We start from the raw sequence: 27,235 nt of genomic DNA, 5'->3' as shown, positions 1-27,235 counted from the left end.
CAAAAAGACCACTCTGCGCGCTTGCAGTTTTTGAATAACTGCCATTCTCTGCGTGCTAGCTGCCGCTCTGTTCATGCTACGTGCTCACCAATGCTGACTTTTGGCACTTGGGGGGCGGGTGTTAGAGAAACACAGAATGTTGCTGTTGTTGTTGTCTCTCTGTATTGTCCTCCCTCTTGTCCCCGCACTCCACCCTGTCTCCTTTTCTCTTCTTCTCTATCCCCTCCTGCTGCGGTCCGGCCGCTCCAAATTTGCAGGACAGTAAAACATCATATAAAGTCAAGTAAAAACTATGTAATGGGAGAAGAGTATCTTACGCTTTGCAGAGCAAATATGTTTAGCATGTAAGGTCATTGTGATCAACAGTACAACAATACTGCAGGACAAAGGGGGAAAAAGACAGAGTAGTAGCTAGTGCGCAGAGGGTGGCAGCAAGCAGTTCTAGCATATTAATAATGAATTCATTTATTTTTAGAATATGCCAATTAAAAAATGAGCTGTTGGCTGAAAATGTCACCCGGGCCGCACTTTGGACACCCCTGCCCTAGTGTGCGTAAGTTACTGTACATGAGATCCACCCCAGGTTCTCTTCAGGTGTCCTTTAAGCGTACTTTTTTCAAAAATTACATTTTTTTTCTCCTTGGATGGCAAATGAATGACAGAACAAGAAACCCTAACATTTGCAGGATACAAAGAATTGCATCCTGTCAAGAAGCAACTTGTAAGCAATACATCACAAATAGAATTCTCTTTCTCTCTCCTGTCACAGTGTGGTGTGAAGCAGAGGATATGTGTGCTCAAACAGCAGCAGACAAACCTGATAATTTCAATTTAGAGAGCCTTTAACAAGTCCAATAAGAATCAGCTGTGCTCACATTTTGGCCAGCAAGCTGTATATGAAATAGAAGTATAGATTCTTCCTTCGCTGACGACATTGTGTCACACTGAACTTTTAAAACACAGATAAAGAACACCTACATATTTTATATTGCACCGTGCAGATGTCTTAGACCGCTATTAATATATATCGATTTAGCAATACTTTAATAACCACATATAACTTGAATGTGTGTTCAAGGTTTTTTCCCTGTAGGGAGTTTTTCCTTGCCTCTGTCGCTAAATGTTTGCTCACGTGGGGTTTTCACTTCTGTTGTGAATTGGCACTGTATAAATCCAACTTTCCTTGATTTGACTAGACAAGAGTGCAGACCCCAGTGCAACCAAAGCTGAATATAAACTACAACAACAAAAGTTAAGTGTGAGAGTGTATTTGTGTTGGTTTATTTATGTTAGTATTTGGTGTTTGTGTTGGTTCCTGGCTCACGGAGGATGACAGATGTGGGTTGCTAGTATAATTCGGAGAGGTGGAACATTCCTTTTGAGACCAAAGTGACTCAAACTGTGATAATAAAGTCCTGTATTAGCCCCTTATTCAGATCTTCACCGAAATTGTATTGATTCTTCTATAGTCCAAAGTTAGTTGGAAAGTGCTTTTGTATTTTTATGCATAGGTTGTCCCACTAGCTGTGTCTGTCTTACTATTTACTGTTGTACTGTGTCACAATGATGATATCAAAATAAAAAGGTCATTAAAATGATAACACCGGTGGTGACCTAAGATTTTTGCACACTACTGTATATGGAGAAAATGCTATTTTGTATATTTTGTTTCATGCTGATTTGTAAGCACATGACACTATTATGGACCAAGTAGTCCTTTGTGGACATAATAGTACTACAGTAAGGGAACGTGTTTAAGAATAATGCTGGATTCTGTGAAATTTTAAGAGATTTATTTTTTCGTCCCATGCTGCTTGAGAGTCCTGTATGACATTTTCAAAAGATTGACAAACTTGACTTTGTTAACCCCCCAGTGCTCTGCAGTCCAGTTTATGAGAAAGTGCCATCGGGTGAGATTCATAGCTGGACATCACTCATCCCCTCAATCAAAATCAGCAGCACTTTTCTTCCAACCCCTTCCAACCGTATCAGGGCACACGTCAGGGGTGCCCATTATTCCCCTTCATATTTAGCTTTGTCCTCCAGCCCTAAGCCTGTGCTATTCCTTATCTTCCCGAAATAATGGCTAGCTCAGTGGGTGGACACCACGTCTTAAATTAATTCTTACACAACTGATGTTTCAATGACATGATTTAACCCACTTAAATTGAGAGATGACCTCATCTTATTTTAAAATTTGAAGATAATGCAAGTGAACCGTCTTTTTCACCTGTGCTACATTTTTCACCAGCTCATTCTATGCCCATTCCATTGGAAAAAAAGTAATTCAATACTCAATTGTCAGACATAACCCAACACTTAAGATACGTAAAGACATCATATCACCCTCCTCTTCAAATCTCTTTTGTATCCTACCCAAATGGGTTTGCTACAGAAGTCTTTCTTCCTATGCAATGACACAGGGTCCATACTTTTAGAATGCCCTGAGAATGTGTCCGAGTTAATCTTAATCATCCGATTTGCAGTTCAGAGGTAGCTTCACAGGGTGTCCATATGTTTTGTCCTAAAGGTGCTGTCCCTCTTGGGCTCCAACCTACACTTTTTTCAACCAGAAAATATAAGAAAACCACCACCGGCTAGCAGATGTTACCCGTAGTGGCTTAAAAGAAGTAAGAAGTTACTTTATGAAAGCTGTTTTTACAGTACAGTGGAACCTCAGTTAGCGTACACCCTGGTTAGCATGTTTTTTGGATAACATTCAATATGTATGCCTCCGTTTGCGTAAAATTTTTGGTAAGCGTACAATATTGCACCAGTTATGTTGTGTTATGAATGTACTGCGTGAGTACAACTGTGTTCTTAATGTATTTTTATGACAAAACATCCTTGTTAGCAGCCTATTAGCTTGGTACTACATGGAAACAGGAACCGCAAGTCAGCTCCGTCGTCCGTCTATGATGTCATCAGCGCTTGACTCTAGAACCCGACTGATATGGGATTTTTGGGGCCGATGCCGACACCGATATTGGGGGTTTAAAAAAAGCCGATATCCGATATATCGTCCGATAACCTGTATATCGGCCAATATATGAAAAAGAGCATGAATATACACAGGATATATACTGTACACGAAGGTAAATTCTCATAATAATTAATTAATAATAATTCAACGCAAAGAAGCAAAAGACTACCACATTAAAATAAGGAAGTTTAATTAGTAAGACTGTCAAGATAAGGACATGCCTCTTTGTAATGTACTTTTAATGTACTTAATGTACTTTAGACTCCTATTATTCTTTGTTTACACCGCGTTGCTCAACTGTAATGCTATGGGATCACTGCAGGGAGACAGCCATGGCTTGAACAATTAGCAAGCTACCGAGGTAAGTAGTTAGCCTCCAATTTATTTACTGTATTCTAAAGTTAACAAAGGGTTTTTAAACCGAGTAGGGAAGAAGGACATAGCAGCCAAAAAGTTACCACTTCCACATGGAACGGGAGGATAACTTCTTTTCACTCTATCATGTCGGAAATCCCATGGCTGACTCGATGCAGTGTGATGGTAATCTAGTGTCAAGTCTCAATAATTTAACATTACTGACGCCTAGTGGCCGGAATACCACATATACCTTTTGCCTTTCAATATTTTTGGACTAATAATACGCCATATGCAACCACAAAACAGCGATCATTTATTCTATCCATCATTCATCTTCTTCCGCTTATTAATTTTTGAAAAACCGCGATAGAGCCAGAGAGCGATGTTGCCAGGGAGACTGTACAGTATTTTATGTGACAATTACCGTGTTGAAAACACCACAATGAAAGTAATTTCCTGCTCTTTCCTTGCTGGTTTCTCTCTGAGACAGTGTGTGTCATTATTGAACCAGACATCTTGCAGCACGGACAGCTAAAACAGACTTCCTGCACTTTTCAGTCCATTGTTCTCCACTTTTACAAGTCTAATATTTCACAGTGGAGCGTGAACTCAAAGGTCAGAATCCTGAGAACAAAAATTATAGTAATTGAATTTGCTCTAAAAACAAAGCTTTGATGTTCGGGTCCTGTGATGTAGAGCTTTTCAGAGTTTATTTTACATCTCTAAGCCTACATTACAACCTATATCCTTCTCAGGTACCATCAGCCTCCGTTGCACGTTTCAGAATTTCCCATATTGACTTGTCTAGTCTTTCTCCCAATTACACTATTTTTTTTGTTGTATAAAAATAGGAAAAAAACCCCTAAGAAAAACCAATACAGATGTAAAAAAAAAAACCCTCTGCAGTCAAGGTTGCAGATACTGTAGTTGCAATTTTTTATCAAACTGTTGACATGCAAAATAAATATGACACATTTGTTTGTATTACGGCCGCACGGTGGTCTAGTGGTTAGCATGTTGGCCAACACAGTAACAGTCGATTCTCCCTTGGGCATTTCTGTGTGGAGTTTACATGTTCTCCCCGTGCGTGTGTGGGTTTTCTCCGGGTACTCTGGTTTCCTCCCACATTCTAAAAACATGCAGGTTAGGTTAATTGGTGACTCTAAATTGTCCATAGGTATGAATGTGAGTGTGAATGGTTGTTTGTCTATATGTGCCCTGCGATTGGCTGGCGACCAGTCCAGGGTGTGCCCCGCCTGTCGCCCGAAGTCAGCTGGGATAGGCTCCACCATGCCCCCGCGACCCTAATGAGGAGAAGCGGTATAGAAAATGGATGGATGGATATTTATATTACCATGACTCTACATTTGATTTCCAGTTAAATAACATCCAAATATATTGCCACAATTGTAGTCAGTTTTCATCATTAACATGTTCTCATTAGAGGGGGAAAAACATCCATATGCTGATTAAATTTTCTAAATTCTTTGGAGATTCACTGTGAAATTATGCAACAGTTGGTTGGAACCATAACATCTGGTATTTCCAAAGTGTAGCCAACAGGCCAGATTGGTCCATGTTGGCTTCAACTCTAATTGCATCAACTTTGAAACCAGAAGAGCAAAAACAAAGACAGTTGAAATTAGGTTTGAATCATTAGATCTGTGCCACTTTACTTTAATCAAATATATATATGAAAAAAACGTTTGGACTCATTATTGCCTTGATAAATGTAAATTCCAAATACAGCATTTTATGATATGACTGGCAAAATAATCTCACGCATTGGCCTACAATAGGTACATGTCTGAATCTGGTGAAATACAGTAAAAGAGTGCATGGTTTTATACTGTAGTGGCAGTGTGACTATTAAAAATGTGGCTTTAATGAAAGTCAATGAGGCATTTTTGGCCACGAAGGTGACCTACGGGATTATCTGGCACTACATGAAAAAATACCAATGCAATCTAATCCGTTGTTTTGCTAATCTTCTAATCCAGTGCTTCCCAAACTTTTCACAGTCGTGTACCCCTTCAGACACCTGACTTGAAACCATGTACCCCCTGCTCCTGCACACTTCAATAACGTAAACCTTTTTTAATCTTCATTACTTGAAATATTGAACATGATTAATTGGTGAATTAATTTCATAGTAAGTAAGTAATTCTGGTTAAAAAAAAAAAGTATTTTGCATGGTCAATTTTTGATTGAAGTTTTACATGACTTACTGACAAACTAATGCAAGTCTTGAATCACCACAGAAGCACCATCCCCCTACTATTTCTTATATGGAAAATAATCCTTTTTTTTGTTTTTGTAATGAATAATCAAATATTTCAAATTGAAAGGAGTAAGTAGACTGTTTGGTAGTTTTCGCCAAGTTTGAAGTTGTTTATTTAAAGTGCTTATGACACCAAAAACAGTTAGAAAAAAACAATAACAAAATGAAAGTACTCACTTAATGACATTTTTGTCATAAATAAATAAAGAACTCTAAAATACGAGTGAAATTAACTAGTGATTTTGACACGCTGCCCCTAATGAGTTTTCCGAACCGCCGCCATCTTGACTGTGAAATTACGACGATAACACGATCCGGGAACCAGACTCAAACAAACGCTGCCATAAACTCACAGCAAAGCCAAGAAAGTCACATTTTCACAACAATAACACAATAATATCATGATGTCATCACAACACTGATATTGTGTTGTGATGATTATGATATAAGACACACACAAAAATTGGCCACAAGTACGTCAGTAAGTGATACTGACAGCTCTATGTGCACTGCAAAATACAACACCAGTGAGCAGCAAATGTTGCTTATGTAGCCCTGGCATAAAACCCCGTACTATTATTCTAAGATTCCTAGAATAGATCTTGTAAAAAATATTCATTTACTTGTGAAACTGACAGATTGGCTGCAAGACAGGCTAGAAGACGAGTGACAACAATCCATGTTTAGCTAGCAATTCACGTCGAGAACACTTTCCGGACAGGAACCAGGTAAAAATGGAGAATATTAGGAGAAAAAATATGGATTGACTTACTTCCCCCTTGGCATGCTTTTCCATGGTCCAACGTCTTATGGGTTTTTGACTTTTTACTTCCATCTGCGCGGCAGTATCATAACAATTGTCCTCCGATGTTTGCCCAAATACCGAAGCGTCTGACGCAGCGAATGATGTCTTTTGGATATTTGAGCTAACTCCATCTCCTCGAGTGTTCCAGCAAAAGCCTTCAACACAACAAGCGGGCATATAAAAAAATATAGAACAGCAGAAATTCATCCAGAAATAAATATGTATGTTTTCCTTTTTTTAAGTAAGGTTTTTAAGGTTTCGACACCGTTGAAGCACCTGCAGTGTTTCAAAAGTACTGATTTGGCAGAGGTATTGGATAATATGTAAACTATAGCTAACCTTAACCACAAATGATCCTCTTTTCTCCGTAAAGACATGGAAGCAAGAACAATTAAGGAGCCTGTTCATGTTGCCTGATCATTACAAGTCTCTGGAGTGGAACTGTTTCTAATTCAATGCAGTCAGTCAGACACAGAGCATCCATGTCTCCTCACCGTGGCTCCTTCTACCACATGCTGTTCTCTGTTAATGGAGATATCACCTGTTTCCTGCTTTTCCTTCCCATCCCTTTCTCTGTTCCCTCCTTGTTGTGATTTCCCTCCACTCCTCTATCACTTCACTTCTTCCATATCCTCCTTTTATATACAGTACGTCTTCCTTATGGTAAGATAAATGTCTAGCGCCTGTAGAGCAAACAACTGACATTATTAGACTCAAGGTTTTGCGTGGGTTTCAATAAATACTATCTGAGAAGCATCTGTTGTCACGGTGACACTTATTATCCATACATCCATTTTCTAAGGCACGCTAGGGTCGCAGGGGTATGCTGGAGCCTATCCCGGCTCACTTCGGGCGAGATATAGACAAACAACCATTCACTCTGTGGACAATTTAGTGTCGCCAGTTAAGCTAACATGCATGTTTTTGGAATGTGGGAGACTGTGTGGCCAACATGCTAACCGCTATTATCCATCCATCCATTTTCTATGCCGCTGATCCTCATTAGGGTATGCTGGAGACTATCCCAGCTGACTTCAGTCAATATAGACAAACAATCATTCACACTATGGACAATTGAGAGTCGCCATGCATGTTTTTGGAGGAAAACCCACACACGCAGGGGGAGAACATGCAAACTCCACACAGCGATGCCCAATGGAGATTCGAACATGCTAACCACTAGGCCACCGTGTGACCCTGACTGTTGTTATATGCATTTTAAATGTGACTGTTTATTGTAGCAGAGGTAATGATCAGGACTGCAATATATACTGTATGGTGCAAGCAGAGTGCACACAAAACACAAAAAACACACAATAGTTTTCTTTCATAAACAGACAAGGACAAATAAAAAAAATGCTGCAGTTGCAAAAAACCCCCAAAACCTCATTACACAACACACTTTGATTTTCCTATTCTTTCTTTTGGTTGTTGTTTTCATCCTACACATTGTTGACATTTTCTGTAGCTGCTCAACCCCCCTCAGCCTCTAGTCTGCTTACAGTACAGTACCGCTGACTCGGCACATCCACCATAACTAGTTTGTTCCCATGCTCATCAAGATACATAATAACAGCCCTCAAAATGCATTTAATTCTCTGTAGAATAATGGTTTTCCTAGCTGGGTGGCCTTGGGCTTGTAATCAGTGTTTATTGTTCCTTTTCATTAATTAATTAAAAAAAATCATACCCTACAAATCCTAAGAGCACATGCTAGGGAACCACTGGATCAGAGAGCATGCGGGAATAATTAATGTTCTAAAATAGAGCTAGTGGAAGGCTTCAACCAAGGACTACATGCAGCAGTCAATACGTCTAATTATACTGCTCATTCTAAAGGCATCTTACACCTCAGCAGTGGGACTTTAAAAGTCGTTGTTGATGCTCTGAGGACTAATGCAATGAAGCACACCCCTCCCCTCTCGCCTCTTAATGCCTAATCTAGCTGTTGTGGTCGATTTCCTTATCACTTATTCCTGTAAATGCATTTAAGATGCTTTAGTAGAGAAGAAGCAGAAATACAACTTAAAATAGAGTGCACCACTTGGAAGCATCTAGAAAGGCGCTGTTGATTCAGTCTCAATTTTGCTGTCAAATAACTTCAGTTATGGGAATCTGAGCTACATCAATGGAGACCTATTAGGGGTGTAACGATTCATTCACTACATCGATGCATCGATTTATATTCCTATGATTCAACTGCATTGATCTGTGTTTAGCAAGTTTTTCATTCTGGACGGCATATATCAGTCTAACATCGTTTACAAAGTTAACAATTCGACTGAATCGATACTAGGAAATGAAGCATTGAATTTAACCATGGCAGGCTTTATATTGATGTGTTTTTTGTTTTTTTTTAGCACTTTTAATGATAAAGACTCGATAAAGACATTCAGTCTCTGTCTGTGACGTCATTGGGCCTCATTCACGAAACGTTCTTACGCACAAATCTGTTCTTAAAGCTTTCTTACGAAGATTTTTGGCATTCATGAAACGTGTTCTTAACTCACAGTTCTTAGATCTAAGAACAAATTCTACGAACGCTCAGGAGGACTCTTACGCACAAGCAAAGCTTGCACTTTCAATGCGCAATCGCCCTCATGATGGATTTTGCAACCTGATCCCAAAAAATGTAGTGCAAATAAAATATCCCAACAATTATTTATCATCAAAACAACTAAAATATACTCCATTGATAAATATATATTCAAATCCCAATTCATCCAAAAAAAAAAGTAGCTGGCTGGACGTGCGCTGCGCAGAGAGAGAATGTAAAGGGATCATTAGATTTATTTGCTGAAAGCGACGAATATTTGATGTCCCGCTTCAGGCTTCAGGCTTCAGGCTTCCCTCTCTGTTCTTGCAGGTGTGCAGGATCATCAGAATAACATCGCAATGAAACGTGGTGTGTCTATTGCGCACGTGCACCCCCAGATAACGACATTCACCCCCAGAACCAGAGCACGGGGCTGCTGTATTAATTAGGCAGCGTCTAATCAAATGTAACCACAGAAAAAATAAATTGTCACACACAAACTATGTATTTTGACTTTATTTTTCCATCATGACTGTGTAAATATTTTCTAGAGTTTCCGAAATGGTTTGGTTTCTGATTGATGGCCCGCCTCCCGTTTCCTCCAGATCCCTCCGGTGCAGTCCAATCTTTTTTTTTTTAGTCTATTTTAAGTCAAAGCACTTCTTTTTAACCTCTGCAGTGGTGCGTTTCTCCGTGGAAACGGCATTTATGTTTCCTGCAATGGTGAAACATGCCGACTCTTTTTGGATGGCCTGATGAGCGGTTGATACACGTGAAAATAAGGTGGTCTTGTGTTCGCTCACTCCTTGTAAAAGCACCTCTATTTCAGTAGAATTTAAGTTTTTCTTTCATTTGTTGTCCAGCTGCTCCTCAGTCTTGCCCTTGCGCGTTGCCATCTCCGCCTCCAGCTGCCCGTTGCGCACGGCACATTTTTTACCTTGTATGGGAAATAATAGGCGGTGACCTATGCAAATTAGGGCTCACATGCACGGGCATCGCAGTTGGCATTCATCAACCTAAGAACACCGGTGCGAACGATTATCCCTACTTAAGAACGTGTCATGAATGCGGCGCAGTTTCCAACCCGCGCCTTCTTAAGTACACTTCTTAAGAAGACTTTTAAGAAGATTTTCGTGAATGAGGCCCATTGTCTTCCGGGTATGTGGTGGTCATAGGAGTTGTAGTGGACCTGTGAAATCCAGTTGATTCACGTCTTCTTCTTTTGGTCTGTTAATTCACTTCATTCTGTATTCATATTTAACTCATCTGTCTTTATTTGAAATCACTTTTTAAGTGACATCTATGTAGACAATATGCAAAGTAAGGATGTTTTGTACGCCTGGTAGTTTACGGTCTTGTAGCAGTGACGCTTAGAGACGTCATCATCCAGCGTGGCATGTCCAGGTCAAAACATACGCTTACGCAAAAGCAATAAATGGCGCACACTTGCTTGTAGCGGCGAGGAAAGAGAAAAGAGGAAAGGCTGGTAATTTTTGTTGATCGTTTATTCGTTTTGTCACACATTTACACTCGCGTTTCTTATGTATTCTTTTGTTTTACCACTTTTCCTGATACTACTGCACGTCATCTGCCATCAATTCACACGCAAAATATCTGTTTGCTTTCCCGGTTTGGTCTCATCATTATAAAAACGTATTATCATAAACCCACCACATCACGGTATCTTGATCAGTGTCTCTGCTAAGTGCGTCATCAAGATGGAGGACCCATTCCAACCCTCTCAGCGGCAAAAGGTACAGGGAGGCCACATTACTTGCTAGTTGCTGCACCTTTCTTTTAAGTGGCTGCTCTGATCAGGTGGATTATCAGCACACAAAAGCCATTGGCCCATACAGGTGAGAAAGTTTCAACACCTAATTGAAGAGACCATATCACAATAATTTGCTGAGGAATTTGCGTAATGTCCCTCACCTTAGGGTGCAGGTTTGGATTGGACTATTGAAAGTAAGCAATTCATCATGTCAAGCTATACCAGCCTCTGTTCATCTTGATTTTGTATTGCATTTTTAACACATTTTTTGTACTCATTGACAATTTATTCTTAAGTATGTCAGCATTATTCATAATTTATACCTGATTCCCTTACAAAAAACAACGGGAATTTAGGAAACTTTACCTGCACTGTCCAGTATGCAGGTATTTATTTCACAGTCACACTGGTTGAATTGAAAAGTTACTGGATCGATTTAAAATTACTGAATCGTTTCGGATCGTATCGTTCTAAATGAACCAATATCGTTCTTGAATCATATCGGCAACCACAAATCGATATGATTCGAATTGTTATTAAAACGAATTGTTACATCCCTAAGACCTACATGTATGCTATGGCTAAACTCTTGGCCGCAACAGTAACCCTTGTTAATATTCTGATTACTATTATTATAATATTAGTATTATTATTATTTTGCCTGTTGCGAGATCATTTAAACCAACAATGTAGAATACTACACTCACAAGTTGAATAATGGTCTTAATAGCTTATACTGTATTGGTGTTTTAATTTGTTTAGCCATTTTTATGCTTGAAAATTCTCAATTTGGGTAAAAAATACGTACAATTTGCTTCAATACTGTATGCATATTTTTGACTAATAATGGGCCGCAGTCAACCACGAAGAAGTGGCCATTTATTAATTCATACATTTAAAAAAAAAAACACCTTAGAGTGAGGGAGCGATGTTCGAACCATGATGTAGCGAGGGATGACGGTACATAAGGAAAAGTTGGAAATGTAGGACACTGCCCCTTTAACCTTATTAGTAGTTTAAAAAGACGTTAAACCATGAGAAACATATTCGACAACAAACTGATGTGTCTTTTTGGACAGTAATCCCTCGCCACATTGTGCTTTGAATTTTGCAGCTTCACTCTATCATGGTTTTCAAAAATTAATAAATTATTGCTGTTTTGTGCTTGAATACGGCCCATTATTAGTCAAAAAATATGCTTATTTAAACAAATCTTGTATTTTTTTGCCAAAATTATTTTCAAGCATAAAAATGGCTAAATGAACTAAAATACGAATCTAAGGCATTCAGAAGACGCATTCAAAGACGTTGTGGTAATTCTACACTGGTCTGTCAGTAATGTTACTGTAATGTTAATAACAAGGAACTCTCCCAATGCTAACGTGTGTATATTATTATATTATATATTATGTTTTATTTTCTCTTACTCGATCTACTATGTTGAGTTATGCCAGTGTAAAGGGTGTTATTGAATGTTTAGACGACTACAAAAACTACAACTACAAAAATATTCTATTTATAAATAAGGAATCCTACTTTGCGGAAATTCACTTGTCATGTCTGGAACCAATTAACCGCAATAAACAAGGGATTACTGTTTTCATTATATCTGAAACTCTTTCATGGGCGTTATCGTTATCTATTTTAAAAAGCTCCAACTATCCCTGTCCTCTCTCTCTAATTTACCTATACCTGCTGACTCCAGCAATACTCTACCTTCTGCTCCTTGGATTTCACACCCCCATTTTGCTGATCCAGTATATATAAGCTACTTTTATCCCGGCGGCACACAGGTCTAAAGGCGCACTAGGTCAGCCATTAAAGTTAAAGTGTATATCTTTGGGCGGCGGTTGTATAATTCCTAATTTGTCTCACCTTTGTAAATTGTGAGGTCATGAACATTTGTGTGTCCAGCCAAGTTAATACCTGCTCATTAATGTCAGTGCACGATGAGTTCACCAGAGCATGAAGACCCTCCTCCATCGTTTAGTAACACTTTGCCTTCCTGGCCAAGTACACAAACCGGGGATGTCCAAAGTGCGGCCTACGGGCCATTTGCAGTACATGGCTCATATTTATTGGCCCTTGGCACACACCCTTTTTAACTAAGAGAGGATAGTAAGGACAAGAGACATTTTATCACAAAGCAACGTCACAAAATGGACATACTGTATTGAGCCGAATAAAAGACGTTATTTTTTTCCCTTAGAAAAAATTCTGAAAAGGGGAAAAGAGATGTAGCGTCTCAAAGGCTAGGCAAGTTAGCAAACAGTAGAGGAGGATGATGTTATGATGCTAATTGGCATGCATGGGTTTGATTTTGTCTTAAACATAATTTTCCAAAAACTGTTCTTGAAAAGAGAGGCTGTCTTATATTCAGGCTAGTATGTTTCTGATCTCATTTTTACTTTCGAGACCGGGATGTCGACATACTGTACATTCACTGTCAAGTCCTATCTGTGGGCTACATTGAGGAAATACTAGAATGTAACTTCATGTAAAGTAACTACAAATAGTGCTGGTTACTTACAGAAATCACACTAAACTATTTGGTCATGCAGTAGTTTAACTTTCAAAATATGGCACACCACAAAAGGTTGTCTCTTACTGCCTACTGAGTCATAATAGAAACAATTCCCCCACCCCCAAATCCAAAATGGTATGTTTGTTGGAACAGTTCAACCTTGGCTTTAGCTTTGAGTATCATAATAGTTTAAATCACTGTTGCTGCACTGCACTGACATCGTAGAAACCAAATGAAGGGAAAATTTCAAATAAATTTGACATCCCTGGGATTTGTCAGCGCACAGATAAAGCAGTAACAAAGTGTCTCTTAGAAATGAAAGATAAGATTAGCAGACTAATAAATTTTTGTGCGCCTCGGGGATGACACTGACTTACACTCGAGTACCAAAATAGACAAGAATGACAGTAATGTTATTTACAGGACAAGACAGGCCAGCATCTTGTTTATGGATTCCAGTTATTTCTTCTGCCATATTACATTTTACAGAGCCCTGGTGGAGACACTCTTTAAGATTGTCCCGCTAAGTGAATTAGACCTCCATAATGTGCTCCGTGATGCTGTAACGACTGCAGATGTTCCGCGGCGTTGCTTGCTGTCACTTTCACACCCTTGTTTGGATGTGAAGGACAGATACCTTGTATACATCACTTACAGCTTTACAGTGCTGAGTGTTATAAAAGCCATTTCAAAGCTATGACGTATGAGCTCTTAATACACAAGTGAAGACCTTGTTGTACTTGTATTAGACTGCATTCAGTTGGAAAAGGTAAAAGTTTGGACAGAAAGTAGTTACAGCATAGATCGAAATATGGGTTTTAACGAGGGCTGTCAAAAATAACGCGTTAACGGCACTAACTAATTTATTTCACTAATTAAGTTATTTTTTTATGTGTGTAATTAACGCATGCACACCAGAGCAAGCGGGCCTCTCTGTTACGACGGCAGACAGTTCTCCAGAGCGTCCCCACACAGTCACACAGAGTCTGACGCTCTTTTATTACGTCATTCTGACCTGAACACATCAACAGCAGTACAATTCCAACACCATATACTGTATGTATGTCCAGCTCACACGTCTGTAATCCTGGGAACGATACGTCCTCATTTTCATTACAAGAATGCAAGATGCATTCAGGGACACTCCAAACATCACAAAAAAGCCTTTATAATGCATATTGTTGTGTGTGTGTGTGTGTGTGTGTGTGCGTAAATACTGTAAGATTGTACTGTAACAGTAAGATAAAGAAACACATGAAGTGGATATTCTTATCACTCACTTCGTAACTCTTCATTCGGATGTACAGTTTGCTACATTTACGTATGCTGTAAAATACACTGAAAACAAGTAAATTTACCTTAAATTACGGGATGTCTTTGAATGGAACCCATCATTGCTCATAATAACACGGTTTAAAGTGTGATTCAAATGTTCTGCTACAATTAAAGAGACTAGTGTCAGACCAGTTAGTCAAGATTTTTAGACTTGTGTGGTGTCTTTTAGCTTGACTGACATTCAGTTTTTTCTCTTCTGAGTTGGGTGGAAAATTAGTTGTCACCTGCTCGGTGGCAGCAACTTCAGCTGGCTGTTTTTCCTCCTGGTTTGGGTGGAAACATGCTATATGGTTTCTCATATATGTCGTGTACCCAAAATATTTTAAGCTTGCATATTGTCTGGCTCTTGTCCAGCTCATTTTTACCTTCAACTACGTTTTTTTTTTTTTTTTGTTCCGTCAGCATCGATTATTGACATTTATGAATTGATTAATAATCGACAATGTCTGCATTGCAATGCATTTAAGAATCGATTATTTCCCCCAAAACTACTCACAGCCATCACATTGTATCTCCAGTAATGAAGTGGAAAACACCTCCCCTCATTGTTCTCCGACTAGAGCTAGAAAACTGTAATAGAAGTTCTTCACAAATAAAATCTGATCAGTAACATATCATTAAATAATAATAAAAGTGCAGATACATGGTGTTTTATTACGTGTTATGTAAGATGTTAAAACATCCATTCAATAAAAAGCTGCCGTGTTTTTCTTTTTCAGTTGCTACATCTGCTCATTTAAATTATGAATTGTTTGAAACACATCATTATGAATTTATATGAACTATGCACAGCTTGCTGTGACATCTGCTCGCTGCATTGAGACATTGAGATGTGTTATTGTTCAGTGGATTGAAAGGTCATGTACTGATACTGGAACACTGGAGATTAACAGGGTTTTTTTTTTCTTACACGTGTGGGCCTCTATCCACATATTAGATTGGGTTGAGGGAAAGTGGGAGGAAGTTTAATCCGCACTGTCAGTAATTATATGTGATGTGATCTGTGGTAATCTCCAGCTCATCTGGTCTGGTTAATCTCATTTGTGGCATGGTGCTTCCTTTCTACTCTGCACCAGAAGGGAGAAGTTGGATTTAGAAAGATCAGATGAGAGTATTTGTTGGGTTAGTCTCTTGTGTCAATCATATTTGATTGAACTTTGAATGTGTGAGCCATTAAAAGTCCAACTCTGTCAGAAAACATGAAGTGAAGGTAGTGTTAACATTATACTCTGTGACCTTGTGTGCTATGTACGCTATTTCCTTAAATAGTAGCCAGGGGGTATGTCTTTACTCAACTGCCGGGCACCTATTTGACGGGGGTGTCTATTTAGGGAGCGACATTATGTGTGCAAATGGAGGACTATATGAGACATGGTGTCTGTTGTAGAATGGAGGTTATGATTTAGGTTTGATTGGGTGTCGCCTGCATACTCACTACCGTAAACCTGGTTAGTATGCAGGAATTATACATCACTATAACCCCCAATCAGGGAAACCTTGAAAATGCATATCTAATGCTTCCTCCTTTGCAATTTTTGAAGCCTCCTGTTTTTACTTTTATGTTTAGTAAACAAGGACATACACAATTTGATGTTTCTGCACTGGAAAGTACTGCAAGTTCATTAGTGCAGGAGATAGTGAGCCTTTCATTAGTGGAAAAGTAATGCTGTTCTTTCTCATTTTGTTTTATTCTGAATAAAATATTGTGTGCTCTGTTACTGTCTCTGAGCATTTAAAGTACAGCATTTAAAGTGCAGCTCTAAATAAAGTAACACAACACAAATCACTAATGTTTTTACCAGCTCCTCCATTTCTGACGACATTACAAAAAAACAAAACCAAAACTGAGCTCAATCACAAAGGAGGAACTGTCACAGAAGGGTCAATGTTTCCCTTCCCTACAGATGACACGATGTGCAGTGGAAAGAAACATGTGAATTACAAAAACAATCCTTGCACTCCTTGCTTTAAATTGAAATGTGCATTCGACTAAAACGTTAAACAGGAAAAGAAGAGATTAATATCATCCTGTCTTCTTCCTCCACCCCCTTTTCCACAGTCAACAAGCACAAACCGTGGATAGAAGCCTCTTACCATGGCGTGATCACAGAGAACATGGACACCGTGCTGCTGGACCCTCCGCTTGTCGCTCTCGATAAGGATGCCCCGGTTCCATTTGCAGGTAGGAAACATGCAAATATATACAATATATACAAAATTATTTATGCATCAAGTGGAACCTCTGAGGTCCATCACACTCCAGTGATTCCCAATGAAAACATTGGAAATAGAACAATTATATTCCATGGTTCAACTTTATTAGCTGTTTTAACATTATTTTCTTTTACCATTAAATGTGATAACGAATGACGACTCACTTGTACAGTATGGTGACGCTGGAGTTCCGCTTACTACACGTCACTTCCTGTGTATATTCTTCCCATAACACCCAAAACTACAATTTTTTTTTTATTTCTAAAACTATGGCCATTTGACTTTAGAATGAATTGACTTTTTGAGGGCCACATAGTAAAAAATATGAAAGGATGCAAGGGCCACTTTGATATAAGTTATATACAGTATATTTCAAGAAAAAATTGCATCTCAGCTTTGTGATACAGGTGAAAAGTCTATTATTAGTATGAACTTTGGCCTTTGCTCTTTGTCTCCCATTTTTGCTGTTTTCATTTTCAAAATATTTCCACATTCTTTGTAAATTTTCTCTTTATTCTCATAATATGTTGACCTTATTGCCATAAAATTATCACTTTTTCCCCAACCTCATTTTCCTAAAATTACAACTTTATTTTGTTTTGTTTCGAATGCTATTACACCTTAAAAAAAAAAAAGAGTGCCTTTTTTTTAAATATTGCAACTTTATGCGACTAAAATTAATTATTTTTCCTCATAATATTACAATGTTGTTCTCATAAAATTACAACATTTTCTCGCTAGATTACAACTTTTTTCTCTGAATATTTTTACTTTGTTCTTGTAAAATTACTGCTGATTTTTCAATGTTTGCTGTTGTCTTGTTAAATTCTAATTTTTAGAATGTGCCAGGGGCAAATAAAAAAAAAGCAGCCGCTGGCCGCGAATGGCCCCCAAGCCGCACTTTGGACACCCTGCTTTAGAGGTTCCACTTAATTAGAAACGTTTTGACAGATGAGTTACTCACGCACACACATACGCATACACAATGCTTTAATATTTTTCTCCTCATGGAACTTGAATTCCATTAGTCACATTGGCACTTTTATATGATTTATTGACATGGCTAAATTAAATGGATCACAGTGAGTTAGTTCTGGAAGTTGCGTTCTCAGCTCGGGGGCACCTCGGCTTCTTCTCGTTCGCTCCACCTGTCCTCGTCTCTGTTGCAGGAATTGAACCTGGGACCTCTCACGGGCTGCAGTCTTAACCATTCAGGCATAAATATGACTTAATGCAGATACAATACATTAGACAATAAAATAAAAAGTCAAAGTTGCTCAATACATCTACTGTATGTAGGCGTTGTCAACTTCAGTCTGCACAAACTTTTGACCGACTTCGAGCTTCTAATACAAGTGCTATGGGTCAAATAGGGAGCAAGTATGGATGAAATTCATGTATTTCTTTTCATAAGCAATGTTTACAGTACACTTCTATGTTTTTTTCCCCAAACTTGTCTCCACTGCACTTCATTACTTTTGTAGATGGAATTTGTAGGTGTTGTCGCGACAATGAGGTTGTCCAATTAGGGGGTCTTATGATCTCGTCTCTGCTATTTGCGGATGATGTGGTCCTGATGGCCTCATAAAACTGTGACCTTTGGCGGTTCGCAGCGGAGCGTGAAGCTTCTGGGATGAGACTTGCTATGGTCCTCAGGCGGAAAAGAGATGATTGCACCCTTCGATTTGGCAGTGAGGTCTTGCTCCAGGTGAAGGAGTTCAAGTATCTCAGGATCTTGTTCATGAGTGAGAGAAGACTGGAACGTGAGATTGACAGGCGGACCGGTGCAGCGCCTACAGTTAATGCGGTCACTGTACCGGACCGTAAAAGATAGGGTGAGGAGCTCGGTCATCCGGTAGGAGCTCAGAGTAGAGCTGCTGCTCCTTCACATTGAGACGAGCCATTTGAGGTGCGTCGAGCATCCCGTCCGGATGCCTCCTTGTGGGGTGTTTTAGGCATGGCCAGCTGAGAGGAGGCCCCGGGGTAGACCGAGGACATGCTGGAGGGATTATGTCTCCCAGCTGGCTCGGGAATACCTTGGTAGAACTTGGTAGAAGAGGTGGCTGCAGGCCGGGAAGTCTGGGCATCCCTACTGAGACTGCTGCCCCCACGACCCGGACCCGGATAAACGGAAGAAAATGGATAAATGGATGGGCTCCACTGCACCTATACTGTACATTTTCATCTCTGAATAAACACTGAATAAAAAATGTTTATTCTTTTCAGATGTTTGACGCAAAACATGCTGCTGCACACCAATATAGGTTTTGTTGCTTTGCAGCATGGCAGACCTCCAATATGCCACAGAATGTGATAACATGTATTAATGACAGGAGAACATAATTATGAAACTCATCTGCAGATGATGCTTTCAGATGTTGATTATGTTGTCTCACAAGAGGCAGCCATGCGAATATAGCAAAGCTGACAGTGACGGCAACGAGACGAAGATCACTGTTGTAATTAGATAAATTATTCTGAGACTCAAAGGCAAACAAAGACCCTTTTTGGCAGTTAGCTCTTAACAGCTCATTATGGCCAAATGGTTTCTATTAAGCCCGATGCTGACAACCATGGAAAATGGATATTTGACTTTGTGTATCTCTCATATTTTTGTTGTAATGTGGCAGGCATTATTTAGTCTTTTATAATTCTATGTCTGAGCTGCTCTATGAACATGGCTGACCTTGGGGAGTGCAAACCCGCTTGCATAACTGTCCTTACATGCATTACCTCACAATAAAATGATACTTTTGATACATAACATCAGCCCAGATAGTTTAACTTAAAGCCACTTTGGAGCTTTAAACCGCAAATAGACAAAAAGAAAACTAGTTTGGATATTTTTTTCTGTCCTCCCCCTATGATTAACACGTTGTTTGCTGAATGGTAAAGGCCAATTCCGGTGAAAGATCTTGAGAAGAGCTGCAGAGCTGTGCCGTTGTGACTGACTGGCTATATTTCTTTCTCTAAATGACTCGTGAATGAAACCCTCACAACAGCTACCAAGGAGACTCAAGAAAAATGGCATCAAACTGAAGCCCCTTCACAATTTATCTCCGTTTACAATTGTCCACAGCTACACAAACACTCAGGCTTTTTTCCTTGTGGATTCCCAGTATTTCACCTCTTTATCTCATTCCTTGCTCCTTCTCCTCTATCCATTCTCTCCTACCAAATGGCACATTCTTGCATCCTTTCCTTTCTTCCCCATCTCGACAACTTGTTTCAAGCGAGCTCTTGTGCGTGGTGCTCACTTGAGCATTACAGACACTCGCATCAATCCTGGTTTTGTTTTACTGCAGAGGTGTGGCCTGTCCTTCTGGCTCCACATTAATTGCAGGGAAAAAACACAGACAAGGATTGTTCACTACTTACCTCCCCTCTCATTCTTCCGCTTTTTATCAGTGCAACCTTTCCTTTTTTTAACCTTTGTTTTCATTCCTTTTTGACTCATGCTTTGTCTGTTTCTCCCCTGCACCATCACATTTCATTTAAACTACCTACAGTGGCCCTAACTTAGAGAATATGTGTGGAGAGAAATTATTACTGCATGCCATGCAGGCATCCTTCATCCTCTGTGCCCACACCTCATGCAAAGGTGTGTGGGTCGAGGCCTGTGCACAGAGCAAGCCCTCTCAATCAAATTAACATGAGGGATGGTTGCAGTGGACTGGAGGTTGCTGTGAAAAAGCCTGTTTCATTTGCCTATTCTTTATCTCAGGACCGCAGTCAACAGGCGTACTTTCTCCCCATTTGTCATGCTACCAGAATCATGCGCTGTAGTACACTATTACCTCATGGTAATGGACTAAAAGTAGCTGGAGAGGAAAATGTGGAATAGACATACGGGCAACGAAATAATGTGAGCATCCTTAGAAGTAATTTCCAAAAAGGAACATGGATCGTTATTCCAATGCATGGAATGCAATTTTCTAGGCCAGTTCCCATTTGGGATTTTTTTCATCTAAGAAAATTGCTCAATGTTCTGAAACATGTTTTCCAATCATAATATTTCAGAATTCATGTGATGGCTTTCCATGAGCTCATCGCCCTGTGCTCTTTCTGAACATTGTGGCAGTAATGCATCATGGCTCACAATACTGTAATATAGCAGAATAAAGGTAAGATTGCATATAATGTTGCAGTTCAAATACTGTATTGACCCAAATATAGGACAATATTATTTCCCTAGAAAAAAAATCTAAAAAAGACAGGCCAGTATGGCATGGATAGCTCATTGGAACCAACATAATTCACACTACTTTTGTGCAGCGTAAAAAAATCACTGATCCGCTACCCTTGATTTAGGAAAACGAACGATGAGTGTCTCTTTTCCCGAAACAAAGTGATTGAGTGAGTGTGGTCAGATGAACACTTCTCGATACAGTTGGAAATAAATAGCGAAGAGCATCATGTAAAAAAAAAAAAAAAAACGTTTTCATTGGTTGTTAAAGTAGAGTAAAGAATACGTATTCATGTTCATGTTATGTTTTTAACATTTTTGAGCCCACAGACCAGCTGTACGACGGAGTATTAGGGCCAAAAATAAGATTACGAGAAAAAAGTTGTAAATTAACGAGGATAAAGTCGTAAATTTACAAGAAAAGTCGTACATTTAGCAGAGAAAAGTCGTACATTTACAAGAATAAAGTTGTACATTTACTTAATATTACGTTTGTCCAAGGCCGAAGGTCATATAAATCCCTCCTTTTCATAGCTGTCTCAGGCAATGCCTGTTACGACGGAGTATTAAAATAATCTGAGATTTTGAGAATAAATTTACGAGAAAAAAAATCGGAATATTACGAGAATAAAGTCGTAAATTTACCAGAATAAAGTCATACACTTTCGAGAAAAACTTTATGTTACAGGCATTGCCTGTGACAGCTCTGAAAAGGGGGGGCTTATGTGACCTTTGGTCTTAGGCATGTGGAGGGGGCCGTGGAAGGAAGGCGGAAGTGAGAAGGGCTAGACATGCTAATCTAAATGCTAAATGCTCAACTGCTCTGTTTTGCGGGTACGTTATAAATAAAAGCTTGCCTGAAGCAAGAGGAAAGTTTCCTTCCTTCCGGAAGAGCTATGCTCTACTTTCCCTCTGACGGGTATGACACGATAACACATAATATTACGACTTTATTCTCATAAAATTACGATTTTTTTCTTGTAAATTTACGACTTCGTTCTTGTAAATTTACAACATTTTTACTTGTAAATTTACGAGTTTTTTCTTGTAAATTTACGACTTTATTCTCCATTCTCTTTATGCTTTTTTTTCAACGTGGCCCTAAAACTCCGTCGTACACCTGTGATGAAGTGGTGGGGAAAAAAAAGAGCGTGAGAGAGGTAGGCTCCAGACCTCAATGTAATCTGATGCTATTGTCATGTACCAAAGCAAAAGTAGAAATTAAAACACTGTATTGTTTGTTTTCCAGAGAGAGGGGATGGGAATGTCAACAATATCTTCAATGCCATTGTGGCAAGTTATGGATAGTTCATTTTAACTCACTCAGCTTCCCGAGGGAACACATTTCTACCAACACACACAAACACAAGTCTTATTTATGTCTTAAATGACTTATTTACTCTTATTATGTCTACTATATTGGGCAGCACGACTGTAAAGGTGACTATAGGGGTGTTAGTTTGTGTCTAAAGGGCTCTAAAAACGTTTGAAACCATATTTAGAAGGTCGAAAACAGTTTTTTTTCATGCTGGAACTACCAAAATATTCCATTTATAAATAAGGAATCCTACTTTATGGAAATTCACTTATCATGGCCGGGTCTAGACCCAGTTATTTGCGATAAATGAGGGGTTACTCTAAAATTAGGCATTTGATTGCACATTGAGGTAACAGCAAACATATTAGCCTTAAAATTACAACACATTGTGCATGTGCAAGTGTCTGATAGTGAAGAAGAGGAAGAAAGTGGTGGCTCTATACCTACACAGCATTTATAATGAGACGTCCATAACCTTTTCAATAATTTATTGCTTTCATTTGTTTTGAGTCCATATTTTGTTTTAAATTAAAGAATTTGTCTTTATCTGCCGTTTTAGCCCTTGCGGTCCATGGCGTATAAAAGCAAGTTAACAAACATTTTAATGGTGTGTAAGAAAGAATACTGTAGTCAATTATTAGACAAGAACAAAAACAACATTAGAGCAACTTGGGGCATCCTAAACAGTATCATCAGGAATGCTTCCAAAAAACAGATTGCCCTCAGTATTTTATAGATGGAAATGCCAGAAATGATAATATGAACAAGGTTGTTGAAAGGTTCAATAACTACTTTGTAAATATTGGACAAAGTCTGGAAGAAAGGATCCCAAATTCCTTGTCAGTAGAGTAAGGGAATGAAATCATACCCGGGAATCCCAGCTCCATGTTCCTCACTGGTGTGATAAAAGAGGAAATCATTCATATTGTCAACAAATGGAAAGCAAAAATAGCAACTAATAGTAATGGAATTGAAATGGAAACGATAAAAAAGGTCATTAATGAGATCGCAGAACCATTGATCTACATCAGTAATTTATCATTTGAAACAGGTACAACAGGTTCCAACCAAAATGAAAATAGCAAAAGTAGTACCAATCTTCAAAACGGGAGACAAACTCCAATTTACAAGCTAATTTATTGCCACAATTTTCCAAAATTATTGAAAAGCTATTTAACAACAGGTTAGCCAAATGGGTAAAAAAAGAATGAATTAGAACTAACATTTCAACTTCCATGGCAGTAATCAAAATAACGAAGGAAATTAACAACGCGATACTGCTACCGCGGAGAGTCCGCAGTATTTATGGATCTAACAAAAGCATTTGATACAATGAATCACAATATCTTAATTAACAAACTAGAAAGGTATGGAGTCAGAGGGTTAGTTTTGAACTGGGTAAAAAAAGCTACTTCGCAAAGAAGCTAGGAAAATACTCATTTGCCTGCTTAAATATACCGTGTGGCGTACCCCACAGGTCCATACTGGGACCAAAACTGTTCACCCTTTATATAAATGACATCTGTAAAGCCACGAAAGACCTAAAGTTGGGATTATTTGCAGATGATACTGCTGCATTTTCTTCTGGAGAAAGCACATACTGAAATGACTATACTAAAAAGATGGTTTGATAAAAACAGACTATGCCTGAACCTAAGTAAAACTAAAATAATGTTGTTTGGTAATAGCAGAAAGACACTTATGAGCAAATAGTAATAGATGGCGTACACATTGATAGGGTGAACAAAAATACATTTCTAAGCATTGCAATAGATGACAAAAATGTGCAGTTTAACTGTATTGGGAGTAGTCTGGAGGGGTCAGAAAGCCAGTCATTAGGCATAGAAGATGGATGAATGATTCCAAAACATGCATGTTAGGCTAACTGCCGGCTCTATATTGTATCCCGCCTCTCGTCAGCTGGGATAGGGATGCTCCAGCATACCCCCGCGACACTAATGAGAATTAAGTGGCATAGAAAATGAATGAATGATTTACAAACCTTAAAGGGATAGTTCTGATTTTTTGACATGAAGTTGTATGACATCCACATCAGCATTGTAGTCTAATAACAGAGACTTACCCCCCACTTGGTCTCCTAAGTCCAGTTCTGGTCCGATTTCCGTGATGCAGAACGTAGTTCCACGTAGTTGCTGGGGACAATTAAGTAAAGCGTTTGGCTTCTCAACGCAATATGCGTTCAAAAGAGTAATACAGAGTCATCACAAAAATGCCTTCTCTAAAAAAATCAGACCTCACAAAACGCTTGGCGTTATATCTGTCTCCCGCCGTATCCCTCTGCGCACTGTCACCGTTTGTGACTGTGACGAAGACGCTCTTCTGAACTATCCCTTTAACCTGTTGTGACACATTGTTATATTGCCTTATCAGTTTCTTATGTTTTTTTCAGAATTGGTAAAAGGTACATGTTGAATACTGGAGGTGTATTAAATACAAATGTATTATCTATTGATGTGAAATGGAGAGGTGGTAGGATTAAATAAGGCTTTCTTCTTCCTACTCCATTACCATGACCATGGCCTCGGTATTTGCTTTTATCGTGTGTTAAGGCCACTATTGGCCTTGTAACATGTCACTGGCATCTGACACATTATGAAAGCAGCCCAGCAGCTGTAACTCTCCATCAATGTCTCTGCTGGATGCGTTCAGCCGCAGTGCTGTGAGCGTAGACCTTTTTTGTCAAGCTCACATGGTATGGTACAAAAGAGAGGTAGAAAGGAGATGAAAGCCATGAACAGTTTTAGGTATGGCATAAGGTCATTAACGGTCAAATTAGAGAACTGACGTGACCAGGCAGGTGTCCGTCTGCTCGGTAGGGGAGGTGGAAATGTGTCTTTGTCTGCCTCGTTTGTTCCTTCCCTGCATGTGCTCTTTGCCTTTGTAGAGCTGTTGCAGCTCTGCGGCCAACACTCTTGAGTTTGTGAGCTAATGGTGAGGGAGGTCTGCAAAGATAGAGAGAGATGCACAACATCACACGGTCTGTATGCTCTTTTAAGGGCTGGCTTTTATCTGCAAACCATAAAAATAGATTGAGGATTCCTGGAACACTGTGGCTGCATTTACACTAAAGGGCTAGGTGCTCAAATTACATTTTTTTCCCATTTTTATTTCTTTCTATGGTGTTATAATTGTGCCATACCGTAACGTATAAGACACACAGGGGTTTAAGCCACACCCACTAAATTTAGAGAGGAAAAACAGATTTGTACACATATAAGCCGCACCGGACTATAAGCCACATGTCCATGTCCATGTCATAAAATGGCATCTATTCTTATTTATTTCTTTATTTGACCGGAGCCAATCATGAGCTATGAAAAAGCTCACGGCGAGCTTGTCAACTGGTTCCCTCTAGTGGACAGAGGCAGCAGAATGAATCAGCTTTGCTGGGACGAAATGCATTATGGGAAGAAGTTAAAATATTTATTTCTTTTTTTCTAAACTCGCATTGGTACTTGTATTGTATATTTCGTAGCTACCTTTTGAGTGTTAAGTTGCTGTGTGATGAGTTTACCACTCTTTGTAAGATGACACCGTGAGTCAGGCTGTTATATTGGGATTTCCGATGGGTTGACAAGCTCGTCATGAGTTCCCTTATAGCCTCGAGCGGCACAGTATTTAAACAATTAGTCGTAGATCTGAAGTAAAGGAGATGTCACGAGGGTTCAAAGTTTAAGAAAAAAGTAGTGCCTTATACACTGGAAATGATCATTTTGAGGTAGCAAAGTTTTTGAGCACCGAAACTAAACTAATTGTTTGAGTGAACATAAATGTATTTTGTGCTCAATAAATGTATTTGCATGTTTGTAATTGTCCATATTAATGTGCGATAATTAATGTTGTGTGCATTAGCACACTGATGCGCCCTCTCACTCCCTCTCTCCCTCTCGCTCAACCAGAGCATTCTGCTCGGTGAAGTTTTTTTTTGTTCTACACTCGCTCTGATTTCTGCTCTGCGTGCGCTCAAGTTGGAACAGCATTATAAATGTGGCAAAAAGACAACCAATCAGAGAGCTGGATAAATGCACTCTCTGATTGGCTGTTTGCTTTCCAATTAGATTGCTTGTTACATATATCCCGCAAGCATTGGTAAACAATATTTAAGTCACAATTCGGGGTCTGCGTCCTTCCAGGGGCATTTGTGGGGGTGCTGATGATCTCGGTGCGGGAAGGCTGCCCAATTCGAAAAATCTCCAAGCGTCCCTAAATTGTGGCCATCAAATGTGTCCTCTTTGACCTTGGATATTAGATGTTTTGTAAACCAACCCATATTATCTATATATTGAAAGAAAAAACAGCCTCCATCTGAAGCTTTGTGTTTTTTGTCTACATTACACTTTTTTTTTTGCTCATTTTAGAATTAAAATGATTATTTTTTAAGTAATAGTTTAATTCTATTCTTATGAATGTTTTTTTCTCATAATATTATGACTATCCCAAAATGCTTTGATTTCATTCTCCTAATATAACTTGATATTTTTCACAACCAAATTTTATCCCTTTTTCTTTTTGTATTTCCCACTATATTAAAATTTTTTCAAAAAATAAAAATAACGGCTTTTTTTTCTTCAATATTTAAGCTTTATGCATTTTTAATCATAATATTATAACTTTATTGTTTCTTTGAAAGATTACCAATTTTTTTCTTTAATATTCTAACTTAATTCTCCTAATATTTTGACATTATTCTTTTAGAATGACTGCCCTTTTCTTCTTTTTCCTGTTTTTTTTAGTTTTCCTGTTTTATTATATTTTTAGAATGTGGCGGTATCCATAAAAAAAACAGCTGGGGTGCGCACTTTGGACGACCCTGATCTAGAGTTTAGACCAGGGGTGTCAAACTGGTATTCATTGAGGGCCACATCGCAGTTGTGGCTGCCCTCATCGGGCCACTTGTAACTGTC

At 38.9% G+C, this 27,235-nt stretch overlaps 1 protein-coding gene across 1 annotated transcript in view; it reads left to right on the top strand.

Annotated features, from left to right (window-relative positions):
- clstn2a (calsyntenin 2a) overlaps positions 1-27,235 on the top strand; it is a 196,024-nt gene that overhangs the window by 75,242 nt on the left and 93,547 nt on the right. Inside the window, exon 2 of the mRNA XM_054755830.1 lies at positions 16,652-16,774. Within this exon, the coding sequence (XP_054611805.1) occupies positions 16,652-16,774 (123 nt within the window). The remainder of the gene's footprint in view (positions 1-16,651; positions 16,775-27,235) is intronic.

Source organism: Dunckerocampus dactyliophorus, chromosome 2 (assembly GCF_027744805.1).
Source record: "Dunckerocampus dactyliophorus isolate RoL2022-P2 chromosome 2, RoL_Ddac_1.1, whole genome shotgun sequence".
Classification (NCBI taxonomy): domain Eukaryota; kingdom Metazoa; phylum Chordata; class Actinopteri; order Syngnathiformes; family Syngnathidae; genus Dunckerocampus; species Dunckerocampus dactyliophorus.
This window is presented reverse-complemented; position numbering and strand designations above follow the sequence as displayed.